The sequence below is a fragment of the Choristoneura fumiferana genome, chromosome 29, assembly GCF_025370935.1.
Source record: "Choristoneura fumiferana chromosome 29, NRCan_CFum_1, whole genome shotgun sequence".
Classification (NCBI taxonomy): Eukaryota; Metazoa; Arthropoda; class Insecta; order Lepidoptera; family Tortricidae; genus Choristoneura; species Choristoneura fumiferana.
Window position 1 is genome coordinate 12,222,607 of NC_133500.1, and position 25,684 is coordinate 12,248,290.

General features: G+C 42.2%; 1 protein-coding gene across 1 annotated transcript in view; it reads left to right on the forward strand.

The window, feature by feature from the left end:
• Positions 1–3,909: 3,909 nt before the first annotated feature.
• tei (irregular chiasm C-roughest protein teiresias) overlaps positions 3,910–25,684 on the forward strand; it is an 86,648-nt gene continuing 64,873 nt past the window's right edge. The window contains 2 exon segments of the mRNA XM_074109521.1: positions 3,910–3,995; positions 18,458–18,575. Coding sequence (XP_073965622.1) covers positions 18,521–18,575 — 55 coding nt within the window. The 5' untranslated portion in view covers positions 3,910–3,995; positions 18,458–18,520.

The following is a 25,684-nucleotide window of genomic DNA, read 5'->3' on the forward strand; positions in this document are numbered from 1 at the left end:
CTTTGAGAGGGACGTTGTACGGTGATTGTTGTTTTTGCAACTTGATAGTAAAATTCCAGAAACCACGTGGAGACAACTTGCGCATTGAAAAATGTCAGACATAAGAACAATATTGAATTTTGTGATACCTGTTCACTGTTAAGGTTAATCGCCGCATAAAACACTATCAAAATTATACTTCAACTAGCCAAAGAAACAGAAATAGCAAAATTAGATATTGTCTACATCCGCCATGTTCGAATGCTACAAATCGAATCCGCACTTTGAATCACAATCGTTTACACCACTTCTTTCTGTCACACGGCGTAAGACAAGGGTAGAAAGAGACGGTGAATGCGATCGCGGACGTCAGCGCGTTAGACAACACGGCCTCAGGTGCGGTCGTATTCCGATTGAAATCCGACTTTTCTCGATGAAAAACCAATAATACCATTACGCACTGGTTACGTTTCCACCAGAGATGTGCGAGAGGAATGTGTTTTTCATGAACCAATAGAAACGCTTCATTTACCTATCTTCGCACAGCACCGCTCTGGTGGAAACAGCTGAGCGGAGCGAGGCGAGGTGAAATGAAGCGTTTGTTATTGGTATTTACATGAAAAACACATTCCTCGCAACACATCTTCGCACCTCTGTCTGGTGGAAGCGTAGCCTTAAAGTGCAACGAGCTGCGGGATCCCTCAGTAGCTTACGAGGAAAGCGAGCATGACGAGGAGGCCGAGAGAGGGCAGCGAGCGAGACATGGCGGCGGACTGACGGTGACGGCTGACGGCTGATGACTGACGGCTGACGGCGCGGCGCTGGCTGGTGTGGCGACAGTGCAGCGGGCAGGCTGCCGTCTCTAATATATCGCGCGGTGAAGGTGGCTAGAGATGGGACAAACGAAAATCCTACAAACAAATTGTTTAATTATCGATGAAAGTAAACATTTAGAAAGAAAAATGATTTATTAACGGTCCCAACAGTACCACTACCAAACACAAAAAAAACAATACCTAATATATTACTATACAAGCATAATTTATAATATATTGTATGGTGATGACACCAATTGTCACCGAAAAAGGGTCTCCGCTCAGCATGTGTCGCTAAACAGTGGGTGCCGCAACGCTAATTTTCTGCAGAGCCCAAATTTGCGCTAAACGACAGCTCCACTTGTTACATTATAAATTTATAATATAATTAAACAAATTGAAATATTACCCACACAGCTAAGACTAAGGGCACAAGGCACAAAGCAAAAGGCATTGGTGAACTTAATAAAAAAATAAAAAAAATAACATAAAGAACATATTTAATTTCCATATAATTAAGCTCATGTTGGCTGACTTGTTTTGAACCGATCACAGTAGGTAGGTATTTAATAAAGAGCAGATTCATTCTAATTGATTTTCATCTTATTTTCATTCAGGAACATTGATTGCCCTGACATTCGGCGTCGAATCAAAAAGTTCGGTATCACAAGCGCGATAACACGAACAAGTTGATGCGGCACGAGATTGTCCAATTTGGCTGTCGCGCGTCATAAAAGGTGTCTCAGAAGTTGTAAAATCGAAACGTCGATCCCATCTCTACGCGGCATTTGCATGAGAATGAGCCCTCGACGCATCGGGCGAGTCGAGTGTGTGGGCCGCGGCTGGAAGGTCGAGAATGCTTCGTATCGCGTTTACACTCGCGCGCGGGCGATAATATGAGCCTCAAGAGATGTATGTATGTACACGTGTGTTGCTTTGTACCCATAACACAAGCTTTGCTAAGCTTACTTTGGGACTAGGTCAATTGGTGTGAATTGTCCCGTGATATTTATATATTTTTTTTTTTTTTACGTGAAGGAACATTGGCGATACGTTTCGCACCTTTACTCGACTATCGCCGGGCGATTTCTGTGTTGTTACATTCGCGCTCTTTAGTCAAAATAATACTCATACCTATATAACCTAACCAACAAAAAGTTGGAAAACCCCCGACTTTCTCACTTCATAGTTCAATATCTCAAAAACGGCTAAACCGATTTTGATAAATCGTGTCTAAGAATCATCGCTAGAAAAGCTGCTTTCAATAAAAAAACCGCATTCAAATCGGTCCACCCGTTTAAGAGCTACGGTGCCACAGACAGACACACATGCGGTCAAACTTATAACACACCTCTTTTTGCGTCGGGGGTTAAAAATAGTAATATTCAAAATAAATAAGTACGTAAAAGGTTATTGCCGCTAATATAGGTAAGATGTGTTCCATGATCGCAATATTTGATGCTTCAGTTCCTTCGCTGGTAATTTTAATGCAACTGATGAGCTTTTTTGCACTCATGCCGCTACTCCATCACTTGTAACAAAACAAGGGACAAAAAATCGCAATAGTTCAATTAAAGGCAGGTACAAACCAAGGGGCTACGTGAATATTAGGAAAATACCACGAGAGTGTGAGCAAAAACTCGTGTCCCATCGGTCACGCGGGGTGCCGAGACACGACACGACGCACGAAGCGAGATTGTAAACGTAGCATTACAGGACGAGTGTCAAGAGCGTGTCGAACGAGAGGCTGAAAGTAGAACAACGCGCGTGCAGCCTCCGCGCGGCGGCGCCTGCGAGATGAATGCGAGCCTGCGACGCTGTGATTGAGCGCCGTTCCGCGTGTTGGCGTGTTTGCTTGTGCCTTGAGGTCGCCTGTGAGGTCGCCTGCGAGGTCGCAGCCGCGCCATCTGATCGAGGACTTATGAATAACTACAGTCGTTTACGTCGCGCCTGAAATACTGCAACAATTTAACGCGTGACAAGGCGAGATAGGGCGGGTGATTCGTCCCGCCGATTTATGTGACGCTCGTCCGCCTCCGAAAAATTGGGATAAAAATCATAATGAATGTAATGCGGCGGCCGACGTTAACATCATAAGCCGAGGGGGAGGGGTAATGAATTATTAATGAGGCCGGTGAGGGTTCATCAGCGATGCTAATTCGTCGGAATATTTATAGAATCAGAACAAAATCATTAGCGACGGCGGCCGAGCCGAGGTGACAACGCGCCTTATTGAAACCGCGAGCGCGAGCGGCGCTGAGCCCCGCGGCACGGCGGCACCCTCGCAGAGCCCGGCTAGGCCGCAGGTTCTTCGAACTCATTGTGTCACATTGAAGTTATTCAATGACACTGTCGCTGCTGGCATTATTTTTTGAACTCCCGCGGACTTCTCTCAGTACTTCAAACGCATAAAATAACTTAACTTTGACCCAGCGCCACACGCTTGCAAGGTTTCATAAAATTGTTCCAGAATTTGTCGGAAGGTGTTTCGGTTTAGTTTGACTGTAGGTACATCCTTCTAAATGTTTCTCAGAATTTTTAATTGTGTCTAACAAGTTTCCATACATTGATCAATGTTTGAAGTGGACCGCATCAATGGTGTGACTAAATTAATCACAAATTCAAATGTTCTTTTACAGGACCGACAAATACCCAACTTTTGTTGAAATATTGCTGATCAATTTTGAATAAGCATCCATTCAGTGGTTAATAATAATACAGTACAACTTTGGCCGCAATCTGCACTTTTAATCTAGTGAGATAGGGGTCAATCACGGATCAGTTTTATGTAAAAAAAGGAACATCATACTACCCACTATAAGTCAGTCAGGTCACCTTTCACGGCACTGAGCGTTCTTGTAATGTATGAACCCTTATATGTATGCTTCAAAAGCACTAGGTGAAGTGAAAGCAAGACTCCATTCAAGACTGGATACGATAACGGTGTTCCGTGTTCCCTCGCTCGTGGCAAATTGCAGTCGATCGAGGAACTTTACAATCGCTAATTTATCACTCCAGCTTCCGAAGGGAGAGTCCGGTCGCGTCGGAGTCGTGCCGGGGTCGTGCCGGCGAGGGCGGGGGCGTGGGTGGGGGCGGGCGGGGCGGGGGCGAGGGCGGCAGTGTGCTGGCGGCCGCGGCCCGAGACGCGCGCGTGTGTATCGCGAGGACTTCGTCGCTCCCGACATGGAGGACCACACTGAAGTACGTCCCTACTTATATTATCATTAGCGCATTGAATCGGTAGTCCAATCAGTAGTCTTCAGTTGCGTTGATAATTTCTAGTTAGAAAAGCGAAGGAATAGGTTTGTGAATCGTAAATAAAAGTCATGTTCAATGTTACTATCACACGGTGAACCTACTTCATCTTCTTTTGTTTTATGCCACACATACCTGTGGTACCGTCTGTGTTTAATATCTATAACCTAAGATCACTAGGGGATAAATTGCGTACGTATTCATTAGAGAATATTATTATGTTATCTCAAGTCTCTGGCTAACATAGGACCTCAAACCTCCATTACGGATAGTTTATTTTATTCGTCTGCAAATCTCGTTATGTTTCGGTTGCTAGCGTGTGCAGTCCAGCAGACAGCAGACGCAGCTGGGGTTCCTGAGGGGGTCGGGGTCGCAGGACCCCGCGATCGGTTCGCAGTGATGTATTCTCGGTATAATCAAATCTTGATAGTTATTTGTGACTCGGATGCGAAGGACTGCATTGTAATCGATACAGTAAGTGCTCTACCATTTTAAGACAGTTTCCGCATCAGATAGAAAATAAAAAAAAGGACTGAAGTTACAATGATTCTAAGCGTTAAAAAGTGTTGTGTTTAGCCGTGCAATGCAACTGATGTTGGAGTTCTTTGGAGCTTACGGTGGCAATGGAGTGTTTTGATCGATTATTATTATTAATACGATGTTGTGTAAATCTGAGAATGCGCCAACACCACATTGCAGGAGAATGTTCAAAAGAAGTATAAAAAGGTTTTTGCAAAGTCGGCAACGCATAAACGATACCTATGGTTATGATTGGTTATTTAGAGTCTTTTTGTATTTTTTATCTCAACTCTAAATTTGTTACTTTTACGGTCATCCCGTAAAACCATATCGAAAATACAAACTGAGACATGGATGCACACAGAAAAACCAGAAAAAAAGAGCATCGCTGGTCTCTTTTTCTGGTTTTTCTATGCATCCATGTCTCAGTTTGTATTTTCGAGATACCTCTGGTGTTACAAGCGTCTCCATAGACGGCGATAGTGCTCTTGCCATTAATTGGTAAAGAGCTGTTTCGTTATTGTGTCATGCTCTAGATCTAGTTTGTCTCCAAATATGAATATCCCGCTTCGCATGTTACACTTCGTGTGTGTGTGTGTACTTAACCGTAAAAAATTGCAGATTACTTCTGCACCTCATTAATTTACAGCCTCGTGTAAATGTATTTCGAAAGGGTGGATCAAAATTTTTTTTTCTAGGCGACAAAAAATTTACTTATTACGTCCTAGTTAGTGCGTAAAGTAAAATCTTCGTCTAAGACGAAGGCAATTAGGTGTAAACAGCCACAATCAAAGAAGTTTCTACATCTTTAAAAAAAAAAATTATAAAACTAAAAATGAATCAAAATAGACCAATAATAGTAGGTAATGCGTGAACAATAAAAGTGAACAATTGTTTCCACTGTTTCTATTTAATTTCCTCGCTATCGAAGTGAAAAGCAGAGTGTGAAACTCGAGCATTAAACCCATTTTCCCCACGACGTGTCTATCCAACCTCGCCGTACCGACTCGGCTGAACGTCTTGGGTAAAATGGCTCATTTTATGCTCTTGTTGTACAATCTACTATTTTCGCTTTATTACCCTGTTTTGTAAAAAACCCTAATAACTTTGGCATTATTGGCTTTACAATCATGAAACTTAAAGGTAATTCAAATATAGGATGAGTAACGATCTCATCGTATACAATTCTAAGTTGTTTTTGACTTAGCATTCCTCAATTTACAGACATACTTACTCGTGCAAATGAAACATAACTAAAAATCACCTGAAATTCCGTATAAAGCCGTATTGAAATCGTCCCATCCGTTTGAGAGCTACGATGCTACAGAACACGTGTTGTACAATACAGTGTGTGGCCCAGACCTAGACCCAGACCCAAGGATAATTATGAATATTTCGCTCATCCAACAGAACATCAACACAATTGCTTTGTGACGATTACAAAAGAAAGTGATTTAAACATATCAAACCGTAAGTTTAAAATCGAAAACTTGTTTTCTTGTAAATATGTCATTGTTCTACTGGACGAGCGGTTGGCTACGTACGTAGGCATAGAATTATTGTTTAAAAATCTCATCACACATAGTGGATGCACTAAGTCCAGCGCTTGCCTCGCAATGCTTCCAATGCGAAGACAGTCCAAGAGAAGCAGCGAAGGTTGTTTACCCCCCCCCCCCTTGTTTGTCGCGCATCCATCACGCGATATTGCCGCGCGTGATGGATGGCGCGATACATATGAGCCGCGTCAAACTAAATAAAAACACGCCCGGCGTCAGCGCCAGCCGCCCCAGGAGCGGGACAGGAGCGGTACAGGAGGAGCGGATCATAATTTTTCTTAGTAACCCAGTAACTTGCAAGAAAAATATCAAAAACCCGACTGCTTCAAAAACTATACATAAAAACCAATGTAAAAATATTTAAAACCAATTTTAGTTATGTTATGTTAGCAAGCTTAAATTGAAATTATAAAGACTAAAATTCTGAAAACTCTGGAATGAATTGTCGCCTGCGGTATTCCCGGACCGATATGACCTTCAAGCCTTCAAGAAAAGAGCGAAAGGCCGGCAACGCACTTGTGGCTCTTCTGGTGTTGTAGGTGTCCATGGGCGACGGTAATCGCTTACCATCAGGCGATCCGTTTGCTCGTTTTCCCCCATTCCATAAAAAAAGTATTTAATCAATTCGTTATTTCGGGCGGAACATATTTTACAAATGGTATTTTTCTGAGTCTACGTAAATACGTACTACCTACAAATAGTCTTACCTATTTCTCAGGACCTACTTACATATATCAAATTTGACCATTTTACCATGGGAAATGATTTTATTTTCACGATATTTATATTTCCCTGGTTGACTTAGTTCAAATTGCCATTTTTGTGATTGGACGTATGATTTTGAGTTGTCTTTTTTACAGTTGTACTCAATGACGGTAAATCTGTTTCATGAATAGGCTGTAATTTTTTTTATATGTCTTGTACTTCTACCAGATATCTGGAAATTGTATCAGAATCTTTTACTACGTCAAAGAAAATGTGCTCACGATAATCATACGGAATACGCGCTCAAATAATGACCTTAAAATTATTTGTAGACGAAATCGCGGACAACAGCTAGGTACTTCAGTACAGTGCTACATAAATACTTTTATTTATGGTTTTGAGTAGTATAATAGACAGTGAAGCGAGGAAACGTGAAAATATTATTTAAGTAAGTGGGCCTATTGGCGCGGCGTCGTAAAGCATTATCCCAATCCCAATCAGGCCACAAAGCGCTCAATCAGCGGAGGCAGCTCCGCACGGCGCGGAGTGGACCAATTAATTTTATTTGCTTCCGGATCCAATCTCCGCGCGCGAGGGAGAGGGGAGCTGGCCCTCCGCATAAATAGTCGCTGTAAGTTCGGCGCTGGCTGGGACCTTATTGTCTAAGGGTCCATCCAATTCCGATTGCAAGCACACACAAGCAAGCATGTGCGACCGCACAAACGGCTTTTGCAGGCCATACAATACAGTTTTTGCGCCAATTTTTGAACAAGCCGTTTGCGCATGCGAGTCTCACTGAGAACACTTGTTATACTGATAAAGAGATATGGTATGCGCCGAGACTTGGGGTGTAATTTGCATTCGCTTTCATAGCCAGTGGAGAACTAACAATGGTTTCTGTCATATGGTATAAGATGAAGGTAGAAAGAGATGGTGTATGTGATCGCGATACCATAGCGTTGTCAATACGGCCTCTGGTCGCACACAATGGCTGCGACCGAAAGTCTTTCGCAAATAGGAAAATGTAAATACTGTCTCTGAGTAACTTTGTTACTTTTATCGTGGTAAAGCACTAAAATTTAGATTCGGTTCAGTATCTAGAAGATAACCTCTTAACAAAGTTCATCTTACAATAATTAAATGTGATTACAATTTAACGCTTGTTGCTAGTTTTTAACCCCCGAGGTCAAAAGAGGGATGTTAATATAATTAAGTTTGACGTCAATACTCGTATCTGACTATCTGTGGCGTCGTAGCTCTCAAACGATGGGCCGATTACAATGCGAGGGCTATCATATGTGCAAAAATACTCTGTAAAACCTAGCCATACAATTTTAATTTTTAATATAAGCTTTTTTTGCTGACTCTACTTTTTGTTGACTGTACTTGCATTGTCACCAAACTGCATTTGCATACCTGGCCGGACTACCAGGATGTCACTGCTAGATTATTGTTTTGTCATGCAATTTACATAAGTATTCCAAATTTAAATTAAAAAAAGCCGTGGTGGCCTAGTGGTTTGACCTATCGCCTCTCAAGCAGAGGGTCGTGGGTTCAAACCCCGGCTCGCACCTCTGAGTTTTTCGAAATTCATGTGCGGAATTACATTTGAAATTTACCACGAGCTTTGCGGTGAAGGAAAACATCGTGAGGAAACCTGCACAAACCTGCGAAGCAATTCAATGGTGCGTGTGAAGTTCCCGATCCGCACTGGGCCCGCGTGTGAACTATAGCCCAAGCCCTCTTGTTCTCAGAGGAGGCCTGTGCCCAGCAGTGGGACGTATATAGGCTGGGATGATTCCAAATTTCAAGTCAATCTGATTACTGGAACTTGGTCAAATTTAACTTGCAAGATTTGATTCCAGACAGACAGACAACGGGACAGGTGAAACTAAATAAAAGCTTTTTAGGTTCATTTCATGCGGCGTTTTAGGTGAAAGTGAGTTTCTTGGGGTGGTTCTTAGCTATGTTTCATTAAGTACAATCGGTTTGACCAATTTTGAGATTTTAACTTTAAAATAACAATGTCGGGGTTGTATTATTTTAAATGACACAGGGTGTCAACACGTCGTTCACTTCAAATGATAAGTGGATCCCGATGACTTCCCTCGACACAGCAATAGGGGAGTCTTCTATTGGTGTGTCTATGTGTGTATTGTGTGAAAGCAAGCTTGTGTGAGTGCAGAGCGGCCGCAGGGCTGCGACAATATCTGTTGCTCGCTGCTGCCAGCCCGACGCAGAAACCGCGAGGGGACGATTAACTAAATCGAAAGGGGACGTGTTTACAACAGATCTCAACCACTTTCATTGTATTCCCTACCGCGTTGAAGAACAAAAGGCGGGGTAAATACGGATAAGTTCGATAGCCAGTGGCGCTCTCCGGTCGAACGGTAATCGGTCACGGACCGCGCGGTAATTAGATCGCTCCGACGCCGACGCGGACAAATGAGCGATTGATCGCAGCGATTTGTCGCGCAACTAAGTATCGCCACAATTAACATAACGCGACGCGCCGAGATTAGACGCGCGCCGCGAATATAAATGACACGGCGCACAAAGAAGCTCCGAGAGCAGGGTTGCCGGATGGCATCCGAAAGAAAGGTCCTCTTTTTCCGTGCTCTGTCCTCCCCTCCTGCCATATTTACTACGATTCCTCCTTTCATGAGTGGCGAAGGTCCAACGAGCATGCGCGCCAGCCGATTTTTTTCTCTGATTATTAGGTAGAGGTAGATAGGCCGCCTATTACCTTGACCTTAGAAAATTTCTATGTATATACCTGTGTTTTCTGTACTGCTTACTGTCTGTTGGTGTGCAATAAAGAGTTATTGTATTGTATTGTACCTACTCAGTGGAGCAAAGAGATGAACACACTGAATGTACAGTCGTCGTGTTCTTCAGTCTTGATTCTTATCCAATACAACATCAAAAAATCAAAAAATGTCATGTGAAGATTTCATAATTTTATTATTTCCAAAAAAAAAAATCAAAACGTCTTGAGTAAATTAGTAGAAAATGGAAAGTAATTTTGTATGAAAGTAGCACAACCAATGAGAAAAGCGTGAAAATCTTAATTGTTTTGTATGTTTGTCTATGTTAGTAATCATCTAAAATGACCCTACATGCGGTGTACAGTTTTTTAGGAGACCTACCTACCAAATTATATGGAACCCTCGGTGCGCGAGCCCGACTCACACTTAGCCGGTTTTATACAGAAAATCCTCCTTTTTAGATTCATCCGCCCTCCTTTATCAAATCATCTCCTGCCAACCCTATCCTTGAGCTGCCGCACTCAATTACGTCGTTACTACGGGGTCGCGGGCCGCTCGCGCGCAGAGGGTGCTCACGCGGCTCGAGGGTCGCGGCGCGCGGCGGCCGCGCGGGCGACACGTGCCGTCTCGTGCGGGATCGCGTAAATATACGCAGGAAACGTCAAATAAAATCAAATGGTGCGGATTATACTGTCACTCTTATCGCGATACTGGGTGACACTATTTCCCGAACGTACAATACCGACATGAATATACCGACCTGATATTTCATATACACGCCCATAGAAACTCTTTCAGTTTGACACCAGTTTGTATGGGCGGGGCGTGTACATGAAATGTCCGGTCCGTATTATCCGTGCCGGTAAATAGTGTCACCCGCGATACTGACAATAGCCATGCGGATCAAAACATCCGCATTTACCTCCATACTATTACGGTCCACGTTAATATTTTTACCATGCTTAGTTCTCGAATGGAGACCGCGGATCGAGAAATGCAGCGTAGGACGTCCACCAACGAGATGGACGGATGACCTGGTTAAAATTGCGGGTTCACTGTGGTTGCAGGCCGCTTCCAACCGAACCAATTGGAGGTCTATGAGGGAGGCCTATGCCCAGCAGTGGACGTCACGTCATCGATAGTCCAATCCGCACGCAATGAACAGCTGCCGCGTCAACAGACCTACATAATATTTACAGATAGGACACTGGCACATAACAACCGCTACGTATATATCTACCTACCTGCCGACTCAATGCCGGCGGTGTAAGTAGCACCCACAGAGTCTATTTCGAGTGATTACAGTCAAAGTAATCGATCGGTATAGTTATTATATTGCTCTGTTAGGAGTGACGGAACACTGCGGCGGTGCCTCAAAGTGTTCTCACTTTATCAAAGTATAATTTGCTCTCGCTGCATGCAATCAGAGCTGGCCCTATACCACGAAGTGCAAACTCGAACTTCGTATGTTGCCGTCCCGCTGACGCTTATGTCATTTAATACGCGAGTGAAAGGGATGGTGCGACACGAACTTTGATTTGCGAGTTTCGTAGTAGCCCCTCTGTCTAGACGACACGCGCATCCTGCAATTAGCTGAATCACGCCGGCTGGCTGTGTACGCACTCTGACTGTCAATTCAAATCTTACTGCAATAACACGTACGCTGATTGAAGTGGCGAGCGTGTTAGCGCGCTAGGGCTGTCTCGCTTTGTCCCGGCGCCATAATTGAGTGTCCGGAATTACCCCCCTGTAGCGGGAAGATAGCGCCGTGAGTTATCGCCGCGCGAGAGGGACGGATGATAACTGCGAGTTTGAAAAATATTAGCGGAGAATTGTAGTTAGGGCTAGTGCTATCGCGTTCCGGTCGGCTGCGCGGCTCCATTGCCGCCGGTTATCATTTTATTGCAGCTTATAAATTAAAGCTCCCTTCTCTGCCGCGTCGACTACGAAGTAACCATTTAAATTATGGCTCAGTGCTTACTAAAACAACTGGTTAAATTATTCGCTTGACAGTGACAGTCATTATTCGGCACAATTTTACTTTGGTCTCAGAACTACAGGATGATTCAGCAAACGTGATCGGAATCAACCCGAAACAACTCAGTAAAGTATACACACGTACGTATTTACGTGAAATTTGCTTGAATTTTTGTTTTAATGAGGATTGATGGTGTAAAACTGTGTCACTACCTACCCCGTGTCGCAGCGAAACAAACTAAAAACAAAAGAACTTTAATCTCAGTAATTGTAATTATTGACACGAAGCTCCAGTCGTAGTACCCAATAGGTTAACTGATTTAACTAAAGCTAGCTTTTTCCCGCCACTTCATCTGCCAAGGGTTCGTTTATCGCTTTCCCGCGAGAACTGTGAAATTTTCCGGGATAAAAACTACCCTGTGTCCTTCTCAGGATCTCAAACTATTTTCATGCCCTATATTCTTCTAAATCGGTTCAGCGGTTTAAACGTGAAAAGGTGACAAACAAACAGACTAACAAACTTTAGCATTTTTAATATTAGTGGGATTTTAACGTTAATAAGTTTGTATATGTAAGGGTGCCTCTGCTGCTCTTATCAAGATTTTTGTTGATACCTTAAGTGCAGCAAATGCAGACTGCGACGGAGTTCTACTGAATGTCACGCACGTAGTTTTCAAGATATACATGGTGTCCCGTAACTAGTATGACAAATCATCTACTAAATATATAAAAAACACGATAAAAGCCTGTTTTCGAGTTTTTTTTCTAATCTACACGCGTAGGTAGGGTCGTCGGTCGTGATTAGGATTCCAAAATCACCTCGTATCAACCGGCTTCCTTTGTTCCAACACAAACGCTTCTCGCCAGTTACCCACATTGTTTCTTAACTAGATCAATAGCAATAACGTTCGCCGCGGCGGAGACTACCAACGGAACATAAATGCGTACTTACTTCCGCCCATTTCACCCCCCCCCCCATTTCGCGTAAAATAAAAGCGCCGTATTTGTTGCACCGGTAGCGTGCAGGTGCAACAAAGTGGAGCGTCGATATCGGCGATAACCGGCACGATTCCAAAACACACAGCCATTTCCGCTGAAAGAATGGGGTCTATATTGCACATTGTTTTACTGATATTCAGACGAAACATCTTTAGATAAGACAAAGTAAATCATAGTCGGGGAAGTTGATAAACACACAAACTTGCTTTTGCCTGCGACTTTGTCTGCGATAAAATTGTTTATTGCTATGCCGTGGGAACTATGTTATTTTAAAAACTAACTTCGTACAAGGTATCAGACAGACAGACGTACTGATCATACATACAGATAATTAAGCGTAAAAAAGGGCACTAAACTGAAGTTTCTATCATGTTACACAGGCTAGATCAACATACCCGTTCTCGATATTCTTACGACGTTTTCCATACAAATAACACGCTAACCTGGTTGAATGCTTAATGCGGCGCTTAAGTACTAAAAACTTTAACTTTCTCAATCTCACAACAACTCAAAACTGTTAAAGTTAGCATTATACATAATACGGATATGCCATTAGAACCTTAGCGTTATAAAACTGAGAGATAAACTGTACTTCTGCTTCAGCTTACAGTGGTTCTTCACTAGGCACATCCTGAGTCTTAAGTGACTAATCCATAAACGATTTACCGATGGGACATTAGTTAGTGAAAGCGGTGTTTTGCAATTAACATATCTTATAACTCATACTCAACACCAATAATCAAATGGTGCTACTTCAGGATCCTATTAATATTATCAATGCGAAAGTTTGTGAGGATTGTGTATATATTTGTTATTGCTTAATGCTAAAACGGCTGGACAGAAACTGATCATTTGAAATAACACATAAGCTAATTTTTTTACGTTAGGATCAGAGACATGAAATTCGGCGCAGGCGCAGGTGTCTCAATGAAATCCACGACTGCTTTTCAAGTGAATAAATAAAATATATTTGAATTTGATGCCATTGTTATTTTCGGGAATTTAGTAAAATACCGAAATATCAATTCCGATGTAATAGTTTGCGCGTGCAAATCCAGGTACACAGGTACCAGGGTAAAGTCCAGTTTTTAACATAAAAAAGCTAAGCTTTCGTAGCGTATGATTGTAGAAAGAAGCGTCGTGAGAGAGCCCGCCGCGCCGCGCTCTGTCGCCGCTCGACGCCGCTTCGCATTAGAGGCGATTTCCCCCTCAACCGTTTGATATTGATCCCGATCGCAAGCGGAGTTCGCATTTTCCGGTTATTTTTACAAAATAGATGCAAATATATGTGGAACCGTCCTCTACGGCTTCAAAATGGTATGTCATAAAAGCTTGCATGCACGTGCAAGCATGTACTAAATTCTTTATTATATTAGTATTCAAACTCTTTTAAGATGCTGATAAACTTGAGTTTTCACTTGTAACAGAGCAATAGAGAATCGAGCATTCGCCGTGTATAAATTTTGTCGAACAGAGTGACGAACAGAGCTAGGCATAAAGCCAAAAATTGTTACGAACATTTACACGATCATTCTAGAGAGCGCTAGACTAGACTAGACTAGACTAGTAAAATGCAAGTCAAAAATGTTATTATTCACGATAATATTGGACGGATGCTCGGCAAAAAGTAACTGCAAGTAATCAAGTTACTGTTGTTTCACTTGAATGTTGGCTAGAGGCCTCGCTGAAACGCTCCTCTTTATTGTGTGAGCCAGTAAGGTCAAATTTGCTAGAATGCTTATTACTGTAAAAGGTCATGTTTATCAGAACCTTAAGACAGCGTTTCCACCAAAGATGTGCGAGGATGTGTTGCGAGGAATGAGTTTTTCATGAACTAATAGAAGCACTTAATTTACACACACACGTCCATACGTGTGCGTATTAATTCTGCATATTTTTATTTTTTCTATTTTTAAAGTTGCTATCGATGTAAAACCAACCAACATAATGTTATTTTATAAATTGCACTCGCGGACTTCCAAGATTCAGGCTCAGCCTAGTTTGGAGTCTGATGTATATATTCAATTTTTGCAAAAAAACTGTTTTATGGCAAATACTTACTTATACATTTATTATTTTTATTATTATTATATCCTCGCACAGCACATTTCTAGTGGAAACAACTGAGCGGAGGGAGGCGAGGTAAATGAAACGTTTCTATTTGTTCATGAAAAACACATTTCTCGCAACACATCCTCGCACATATGTGGTGGAAATGGAGCCTAAGGCAAAGTGCTCCACGATCCTGCAGTGCTTAGGAAGGGAGCTAATCAAGGCACTACAAAGTAAGCTCTTCATCCGGCGGCGTCCGCCGCGCCGCGCCGAGCCGTGACCACTCGCCGCGCCATTTATTAACAGCCGTCGCCCTCCGCCGGGAAATGTGAAGAATTCATCCCGGATCATAATCAACCCGAGGGATGAATGGAGATTGCTGAGTCACGTTTGTTGCGGCCCGCCGGCGAAATGTTTTGTTAAATACGAAAAGCTTGGGTTATTTTTTTGAATCAAAATACGCTGCGGAATCCGCAGAGGGTCTTGAGTGAATTATTTTGTCGGGTGGTATTTTTATCTGTGAATTGAGTCGCGGTTGTCAATCGTTTTTCAAAGATTGCGGAATCTTAAGCAGTATTTGATGCTGGATGATTCGAGAATAACTTTAACTACACAGTAATAAATATACTTACAGTCGAAGAACTGAATGGTGTACCAGTTTCAAACATTTTTGCTGCAAATATCACATTGTAATGTATTTTTTTTTGTAATGTACCAAAAAATGTTACTGCTCCAAATAAAGATTTGTTATTATTATTGACATTCCATATGAAGGGTCCACGGAAAGAAGATTTCGCATACAAAAACTGTAATTTGATTGCAATCGCGAGCGTCAAAAACGTTCGGCGATACGGCAACATTTCACCAGCCAAAGAAGTCGTTATGAAATTGACTTTGAAGAAGGTTCCAACCTGGTACGTGATTCAGTATCTTCGACTGTACAGTCACCGGCACTAATATCTGACATAATAAAGCTTGTATAAATATCTGATACGAATATTTAAGACCAGTAGGATGTGTCAGATATTATTGCACGCTCCGCTGTGGCAGATATTAATACAGGTCACTGTACACAAGCCGTTTGCGAGTATTTACGAGTTAGTATTTTTGTTTTTTAATAACATATTATCACTAAAGTTACTGACTCCCATCGTGTGATTGGATCGTTTGAATGATGGTAAAACTAAAAGCAGAACATTAATTAATAATACAAAATGCTGCTATACTAGTAATTAACTGAGTTGGTCAAGGTCCTGGTCACGTCTCCAGACTTGCCCTGCTGTCGTTTAGTACCGAGCATGGAGGGGTCTTGAGTTGTTTTATCACATTTGTTAAATTAGCTTTAAACAGTAAATTGGCATCCGGCAATAAAGCGCGCATCCCCCGCACCTGCTAATGGCGTAGAGTGTGCTTCGCAATCGCGGCACTAACGTCGTTTAGTGGCCACTTCTGCGAGACTGAGGGGCGGGATGGCTGAGCTCAGACCCTCACACTTCATTTACACTCTCGTTTTGCACCTCGCTCTCGCCGTCGCTCGTCTCGACACACACGCCATCTCGTATCACACATGGCAACCGATGGAACTTAATTTGTACATATCTGTACAGTCAAAAGAAACTGAATCGCGTACAAGGGTGGAACCTTTATGCTACTGATGTCATGTCATATTAACATTCCATACATCTTCCAAAGAAATCACAGCGAAATTGATTATGTAAAGGTCCCTAGTATGCGATTCAGTTTCCTCGACACGCGAGTCCGACTCGCACTTGGCCAGTTTTTTTCTCTGAAAGTAGGCCTGTGCTGTCGGCGGCAGGCGGCAGGCTCGGCCGGTGCGGTCTATGCGGAAGGAGAAAGGATTCCAACGGGAACGAAAGTATCTCACAAAAGGAGGGTGCCCTCGTGTTTGTGTCTCGTAGAGGGCCCGCTGTCGCGCACCCCCCCCCCCCCCCCCCCCCCCGCGGGTGACGCGCGATGAATTATTCGCGGTTTGTGTAAACACTCGAATTAATATCGCTCGTTTACCGCCGTGTTCCATTAGTGTTGATTTGTGGATGAAAAGAAACCACTAATTGCGTGAGCGCTGTTTGCTTTCACAATATTTATCGTTCATGTTCATGTCTGGCTTGATCGGTTCGTCTTGATACGAGTAGTGCTAAGTGGCTTTATTAAGTACTATCAGTGCTATCTTTGTAAAATAATTATTTTATTTATTAAAGAAAAATATTTATTTTCCCTGAAACCCGCACATATGTACACTTTGTTTTGAACTCATACATTTATAAATATGCGGCAAAAGATTCACTCAGTATGTTTATAAATGCATGATATTCATATTATTATTGTACAATTTACGCACAAAATCCTAATCATTCCCGATAGTTTTGGTCGTCAGCTTAGTAACATTGCATTAATCGCACGTTGCAATTGTGGAGACTGCACTTCTAAGACGATTTATCACTTAACTATATTCTATTTGTTCTAAGATGATTCAAATGACACATAATGATGATTGATTGTTGGGAGTATTTGAACTCAAATTTGCTAACAAATTGTTAAGTTACTGCATAGACACTGTGTTAATTTAACTTACTTTCTTTAATGAACGCCCTTACAATGTTGTTTCAATAGGCCGCAATTGCTAGAGGTGAGGGTTATCGGTAGAAATAAACGCGGTAAAATAAACGAACTTATTATTAATTGTGTTGAATAAATTATATTTTAAAATTCAAATAAGATTTTCAGTTCGATAGCGTAACGTTTAAACCAACAAATAATGGTGTTGCCACTTTTAGCTCCAGGCACATGCAAAAGTATCGATAGTTTGCGTAACAGCAGGAGGGACTCTAGTTCCGTCAGTATGGCATCTGTCATTTGAATCATGTTAGAACAAATAGAATATAAAGGACCTCATAAATATCTCTATAATAATTATAATTATAACTAAACTCAAATAATTTATTGTTAATTATAGGTACAGTGAAGTTGGAAAATATATTGAAAAGAACTGCTATAATTTGCTTCTTAGGCGTACAATATTATTTTCTTAAAATTAATAAAAGTTTATTTACTTACCTACTAACTTACATTAGATACCGTAAAATATATCACCTGGTTCATAAAACATTTACCTTGTGACCTCTGGAATGCGCGGTCAAACCCTTTTGGATTCCTCGCGGGCACCCTGTATACATAATTTGCATAATAAAAAAAAATCACTTTGTTTTTCTTGTAATAGAGGTAAATTAAACTGTAGTTAATGAGAATTTTGTCAAGAAAAAATGACTTTCTGTAAAGTCTTCTGCCAGGCGAATTCTTCTCGACAATGATATTTTTTTTTATAAAAGCATCGTTGTATGTCTATCGGAGCCGCGGGAGCGCCGGCGCCGCAACGGCCGCCCGGGGACGGCGGCAATTAACTGCCGGTTATTTCCCTGTTTATTTGTTCAGGGCTTTTGACTGATACATTGAGTTTTAAAGTCAGCCTTGAGTTGTCGCGTGTTTACTCCTACTCTGGGTTTTTGTCGAGGATTCTGAATAGCTGAAATTGTAGAGATTTAAAAAAATGAATTCCACGAATACATATAAATTTAACCGGAAATTAATCTTGTAGCTTGTACATGTACACCTGCATTAATATTTGCCACAGCCGTAGCGGAGCGTGCAACGTCACCACACGTCCTGCCGGCTCTAGAAATAAAATGTTTTGTATGCTCCGCTGTGGCAGATATATTAATGCAGGTGCACAAACAAAAAGTATGTTAACTGTTATCGGTGGGCTAATAAGTTCTTCATGTTCGTCAGCATCATCAGTGGTTATCTCTGGTTGCAGCGGCCGCGCCGGCGGCCATGAGCGCGCCCGGCGCCCCCCTCCGCCCCCCCTCCCCGCGCCGCCATGCCGCCCCCCCGCGCCCGAGCGCGCGCGCTCGCCTCTCTACTGCTTCTTACTGGTGAGTGTCCACACACACACACACACACACACATACATGATGATTAAAGAATAGACGCTGAAGCTGAACTCAGAATTTGGATAACCCTTAGCAAGATTTGACTTCTTGGGGCCTCTATGATACTTATGTTAAGCATTTTTCTTTGTACTTTGTTTTGTCTCTCAGTCGATCAGTTACGGTTACAGTAACAGTTACAGGTAAAAAATTAGAATTCGGGTTCAAATTATAAATTGCTCTAATTGCTCACTTTTGTAAGATATAAATTTACTCAATGTCTGCAGCAGATCCCCATAAAATAAGGCCGTACGAAATAATGCTAAAACTAAAAGATACCAAAGTGCCGCCTTGCCACATCGGTTAGCTGCCGTATTTTCCAAACTGCAAAAGCAGCAGAGTCAATGTACCTACGATCTGTGACGTATGTCCCCACTATAAAAGTTTAGAATCGAGCGTTATTCTATAAAATTGAAGATTTTAAAGAATTCAATAGTTTGACCATTTAATTCCAACCAAACTTGCTGTTACACTATCTCTTAGATTTGACTGATTATGAGATTTTACTTCTTTTTATCCACATCTATGGGCCATATCGTTCGAAGAACAGATAACCGTCGGGGAAGAGAAGTCCTCGAGTGGCGCCCACGAACCTTCATTTATAGGAAAACCATCTCAATCAAAACTTGGCACGTTTATTACATCACGTTTTATTGGGATATTAATTTGTCTAAACTCTAATATCAACTCTCGCGCATGTGCCGGCGTCGTGAATCGCCGGAAAAGGCGCGTGCGCCGCGCCCATACGCGTCGCTGGCATTGTTCTGTGCCTCCCAAATAGTTACACTATTATTAGTACACACTTTATTGACTATTAAATTAAATTGCTTGTTATAATGATATCATCGATATAAACGTCTCGATGTTTTTGTAATTTATTTTGTAATAATAGTTGTTTTAGATCTTTGCGTGACTAAACAACAATACTTTATACAATAAGATTTACCTATGCGGTCTGAAATAGTTGAATAAATGTTTTCATTTAAGGTAATAATTAAACAAGATTTAGCACACATTTTAGATTCTGTACAAATTTGAAGTTGATCCAACTTATACACAAACTACATACAACTTGAGAACGTTTCCAGGTAAATAAATCCTTATCTATTAAAAAAAAATGTTTTTCAGGCTAGGTTTTTTACTTTTTACTTTCAAATGTAACGAGATGACATCTACATGATAATCCGTCAATGTGTAAATAAAATATCATCCATCAACTTCCGTATGTCCGTAGACAAGGCTGTATATGTGTAAATCTTCGTAGTTTTTATGGGGCGAGCGACACAATACGACCCTCCCCCTGGGCCGGATGGGGTCGGTCTCTGGAGCGGTCCCGGGGGGTCCGCGGCTACTCTATGGGAACATTGCACACATAAAATATGAGATAGGCACTGCGTAGACAGTTCCGTTCTTTAATTACGTTTCGCAAGGACGTCCTGTACCCAAAGGGTAAAAGGGACCCTATTTCTAAAACTTCATTATCCTCCATCTGTCTGTCTGTCACGAGGCTGTATCTCGTGAACCGTGATAGCTAGACCGAAAATACAAACTGAGACATGGATGCACAGAAAAACCAGGAAAAGAGACCAGAGCTGGGCGTCGAACCCAGGTCCTCAGAAATCCGTGCTGCGTGCTATAACCCCTACACCACAGCTGGACAGGAATCTAGACACGAATTTTTCCTATGCATACATATCTCAGGTTGCTTATTTCTACTACGCTACTTATGCAGCAGCACTAGCGCCATCTATGTTCCGCTCTCATCGAGAGACGTCACATTCTTTCGGAACTAACCGCTCACCCAGACAAGAGATGTGTGATAGCTAGACAGTAGAAATTTTCACAGATTATGTATTTCTGTTGCCGCTATAATAACAAATACTAATAACAGTATACTTAAAATAAATATTTAAGGGGGGCTCCCATACAACAATTTTTTTTCTAATGTCTAATGTTGTATAGCTAGATAATGGTACGAAACCCTTTGTGCGTGAGTCCGACTCGCACTTGGCCGGTTTTTTTGACACGCCTTTGAAATGAAATTTATTTGCTTGAGACATGGTTAACATTAAGGTGGAACAACTTCATTAGCTTTACTTTACCTGCGGCTTCGCGCGTGTAAACTATTAGGTAAGTATAACAGTTGAATTGAACTTCCGAGATTTTGCAAACATTCCCATGAGTCCCTCAATAATATACCTACCTACCTACAAATTTCTACGGAACCTTCGATGCGCGAGTCTGACACGTACTGAGTCGGTTTTTTTTCGTTTGTTATAGACTGTTGTAGCAAATCAAGTAACCATATAAGTAGTAAAACACGCTGTGTCAACCCCAGAATCCTGCCCGTAAAAAACATCAAGGGATTTAATCACCGTAAGACTGCGTTACCACCAGAGATACGCGAGGATACGTTGCGAGGAGTGTGTTTGTCTTGAACCAATAGAAACGCTTCATTTAGCTACTTATCCCCGCTCAGCGCATCCTTAGTGGAAACTCGTAACGCATCCTCGCCGATCTCTGGTGGGAACGCAGCCTACTTGTATCTAATAAAATTGCAGATGCACTGCAGATCTCCCATCAAAAGCTTGCAAAACAAAACTTGCAAACAAATGTACTCTACAACCCCTCCTGAAGATAAAACAAAGCATCGGCGATAAGTCAGCCCCCCTCCTTCCCCTCAATTAGCCGCGGACCAAGTTTCACCTTTCATTGACTACGAGGATATTAATCCGTCCTTCGGGATGGCGGTCGGCCGGTTGGTAATGTGAACAGATTTTTCATCCGTCGGTAGCTGTGCTCCTGTAATCGGGCAGGCGTTTTGTTGGAGTTTAACCGGGAACCAAAGTACATCATCATCATCATCATGTCAGCCGAAAGACGTCCACTGGTGGACATAGGCCTCCCGAAAGGCTCTCCACTCAGACACACATTTATTGTCTAGTGCACTTTGAATCACAATCGTTTTCACCACTTCTTTCTGTCACACGGCGTAAGACGAGAGTAGAAAGAGACGGTGAATGTAATCGTGAGCGTCAGCGCGTTAGACAACACGGTCTTAGTAAGTAGTGAAATGCTGCCAGCATCTTTGGGTCCATGCCGCGGGGGGATCCTTTTTGAGTTTCTTTTTCTAGGTATAGTTTACTTATTAGTTTGTTTTACTTTTATTAATATTTTTAAATTAGTCTAATTTTAATTATTGCGTTACTAAAAATCTATTTGAACCTACTATTTATAAATTCGTTGATATCGACTTCTAAGTCAAGGTCCCGTTTATGGTAATAGTTATTCTGATACTAAAATAATAGTCTTCCAAACTTGTAAAATCACACGTTTATTTCCAACAACCTTGTACGGTAAAAGATCTTTCCCTAAATTTGATAAGAGCTCGTGAATCCCCGCGAGCGACACACTATCCCGGCAAATGCAAAAATCCCGCGGGACCGAGAACGGAATGAAGCTGACGCCGTGTCAGTAGTTTACGGCGAGCAGTGGGGTCCCCGAGCGATCTCGACGTAGTACCAATAAGCCAACACTTATTCAGAAAACGGCGAACTTAGGGCCTTTGTACACTGTGTTTTCAGTTGACTACAGAACCCTTATAGTTTCGCCATGTCTGTCCGTCTGCCTGTCTGTCCGTCCGCGCCTAAGCTCAGAGACCGTTAGTACTAGAAAGCTGTAATTTGGCATGAATATACATATCAGTCACGCCGACAAAGTGATAAAATAAAAAACTAAAAAAAATTTTTTTTAGGGTACTTCCATAGACGTAAAGTAGGGTGATTTTTTTATAATTATTTAATAACGTTCCGGCTAACGAAGTAAATACTAATAAACGTTAAAAGTGCTTAACTATTGAAAAGTATAACGTTAAAATTACCACTCATTTAGCATGCCAACTTATGCCATAACATTATATTCATGAACATTAAGGCATAAAATTAACTACTAGACTAGACTATTTCGTTAGTTGCGGAGTAGTAGTTAAACCGATTATTATGTTTTATTATGCAGTTGGTTTTTATACTTTGCATTTCGGTTATATTACTTATGCGAAGTGATATTAGTGCAGTTATTGTTATGCAAATCATTACACACTCACAATAATTATAGAGCAGAATAGTGCAGCGACAGTTCTGCGACACACTAATCCACGCTGCTATTGACGTGTAGAGGTCTTGTAGACTAAGTTATAATGACGCGCAGCAGCGAAGATTGCGGCTGCACTGAGGTTAGCAGTTTAGGCATTTGTTCCACCACCGACGATGAGCGAGAAGCGAGTAAAGCTATAGTCATGTGGGGTAAACGTACGCAGCGGGTAAGTGTACGCGATCACATATATTTGAGACTGAAATGTATGGGATTGCGTACACTTGCCCACTGCATACGTTTACCCCACATGACTCTACACTAGATGCGAGTTGGCGAGCGGTGGAGGCTAGTGCGTAGTTCCGTTAGTTTTGTCGCTGATCTATGAGGGAGTATGTGAGTGTCACTGCAGAGTCTTTCAATGTATAGGTAGAGTCATTCACGATGACGCGTGCCGTGGTTCTTATTACAATGTCATTATGGCTAATTTTGAAAAAATCACGCGTCTTCGTGGATGGCACTAGGTATAAGCTTTTTTGCTGTTTGAACTTTTGTTGACTGTACTTGCATTGTCATCTAAATTACATTTCCGTAGGTACCAAATTTCTAGTCGAGCCATTAACCATTGAGGAGTTCTCTCAATTCCGCTAAAGATTAATTTGGCGTCTGTTGCATTCGTAACTTTTAGACCGGATCAGTTAAAACAGGATTTAAAAAACACATATAACCTGTTTTAAAATAGTGTAATCGATTCTAAACAAACTACTAAAGTTTTCAGTTAATATTTCATCAATGCCGTGATTACCTATTGTTCGTTTGTCGAGCGAGAAACTAGTCGATATCTAATCGTTTCGTCGCCGGCGTTCGGACAAGTGCCTATAGTACAATAGCTCCGTCGTTAGCGCGATGCAGACGCCCGTGATTGCCCGCGACGTGACAGACGACGTGTTCGCGCGTGCCGGAGTGCCGCGCGCTCCATCAATCAGAACACCCCCCTCCCCTGGTGGGGGGAGTGCTAGTGTCGGTAATTACTGGCGGTTAGTCGATATATCGGCTTGCTCAGCTGCGGCGTGGGTTAATACCTTTATCATAACATAACCGACGATGTGATTGAGAAATTGATATCAACTCCGGCCTATCTGCCCACTATATTTTCCATACGGGGCCAGTGTGGATTGGGAACTTCACATATAACATTCAATTTGCTTCGCAGGCATGTGCAGGTTTTTTCACGAGAATTTCCCTAACCGAAAACGTACTGAACCAATTAAATTACTTAGGCCACCATATAACCCAAAGTAGGTTAGTAATTTGAATTTGTTAGTAGCAATGCCTATTGGGGGTTTGGGAGACGAAAAATGTCACAGTGACAAGATTCTGTGGTGGCCTAGGAATCCAACTGGTTGATAGTACATACGTATAACAAAGCCTGTAACACTTACGTTTACAATCTCCGCGCCAAGCGAAAACGCTGACAATACACATTCGGGCAAATGTGACGCGCGTTGCAGAGATTCAATTAGGCAATTAAACGTAACAGCGCCGTGCGAGATTAGACGACCGGCGCGCGTATAATTTGATTGTCGGCGTTAAAGCCTCATCAGCGGATTCGACAAAGGTTACCTTAAAGATTTACATAATAGACCCCCCCCCTCCCGGCTTACGATCAGATTACTGCAACTAATACCTCACTCGTGACCTGCCATGTGGGGGGTAACAGCCTCCCACACGCGCGATTCACCAGCCACCCGCGACCTGAGTGTTATCCAAGTCGCATATTGTTCTTTAGGCTTGTGTAGTTACACCGCTAAGTACCTACTAGTGCCCGATACTATACAAAATGAATTATTTATATCTGAGGTCAGCAATCGAACTGAATCGCTCTGATAGAAGTACTCCTGACCAGGCGCCATCCGGAACAAACTGAATGGTTAGGGTGAGATACCATAAGAAAATACAAAACGATGCAGTACGCGTCGTTTTATTTGTGATACTGATCGTGATATGCGTGTAAGATAATATTGATAGTCTATCGCCGCCCGCGCGCGAGTGTAGGGAGGTTGTAACGCGGGGGCGGGGGTGAGACTCGCGCGCGGCGGGCGCCGCAGTATCGCGGCTAATCCGCACAATAAACAGAATCGGTCCGTCTTGCGTCTCTCTCGTACCCGCTTGACTGCTGCCTGCGTCCTTCTCACTCGCGACAATCGTAGCAGAGCACAGTTTTATTGGCCGGCGCCCGCCGCCGGTACACAAATATGTCCAATATCCGACAGTTATCTGAAACTGTCAGACAGCTTCAGTAACTCGAGATCTGATTGATTAAATAAAGATACTATTTCGGATTTGCGACAGCGTACACCAGCTGGTATTGTTTCGTCGTGTTGTCAATAAAATTAGTATCGGGAGCGAGCAAAAGGTTTCGGGGTAACGAGACGCGTTGACGCACCCCCGACCAGAGATGAGTTATATTTCGCCTTTCAGAAGTTTCATAATGTCATTCTACTTATTCTTTAATAATATTAGTATGAATGCTATGAAGATGCTTTGTTATAGTTAGCGGGACCATTACTTTAGTTTATCTCTTTAGCTTTATTAATTTCTTTGCAAGTGGTGAATAAAGAGGAGAAAATATCGCCGAGAGCAATAAATTCAAACGTACGGTTAGGTACAAACATTGCTCAACAATCTCACTGTCGAAATCGACTTAATCAACACTCACCCTGTTTAATATTGTTCAAACTAAAGTAGCATTGAAATAAGCAGGGTTGATTAATTCAACGATTTCAATACATTCGTCACATTCCTACCATTTTCTCCAATCGTCGACAAAGATAATACATCACCGCGCCGGCGCTCATACAAATGCAATTTATTTCAATGCCTTGTGATTATCTCTCAGTTCGGAATTACCGGGTAAATTGTAGGAATTTAAATAGGAGGGGGTGCGAAAGCAAGGGGGGTGGGGA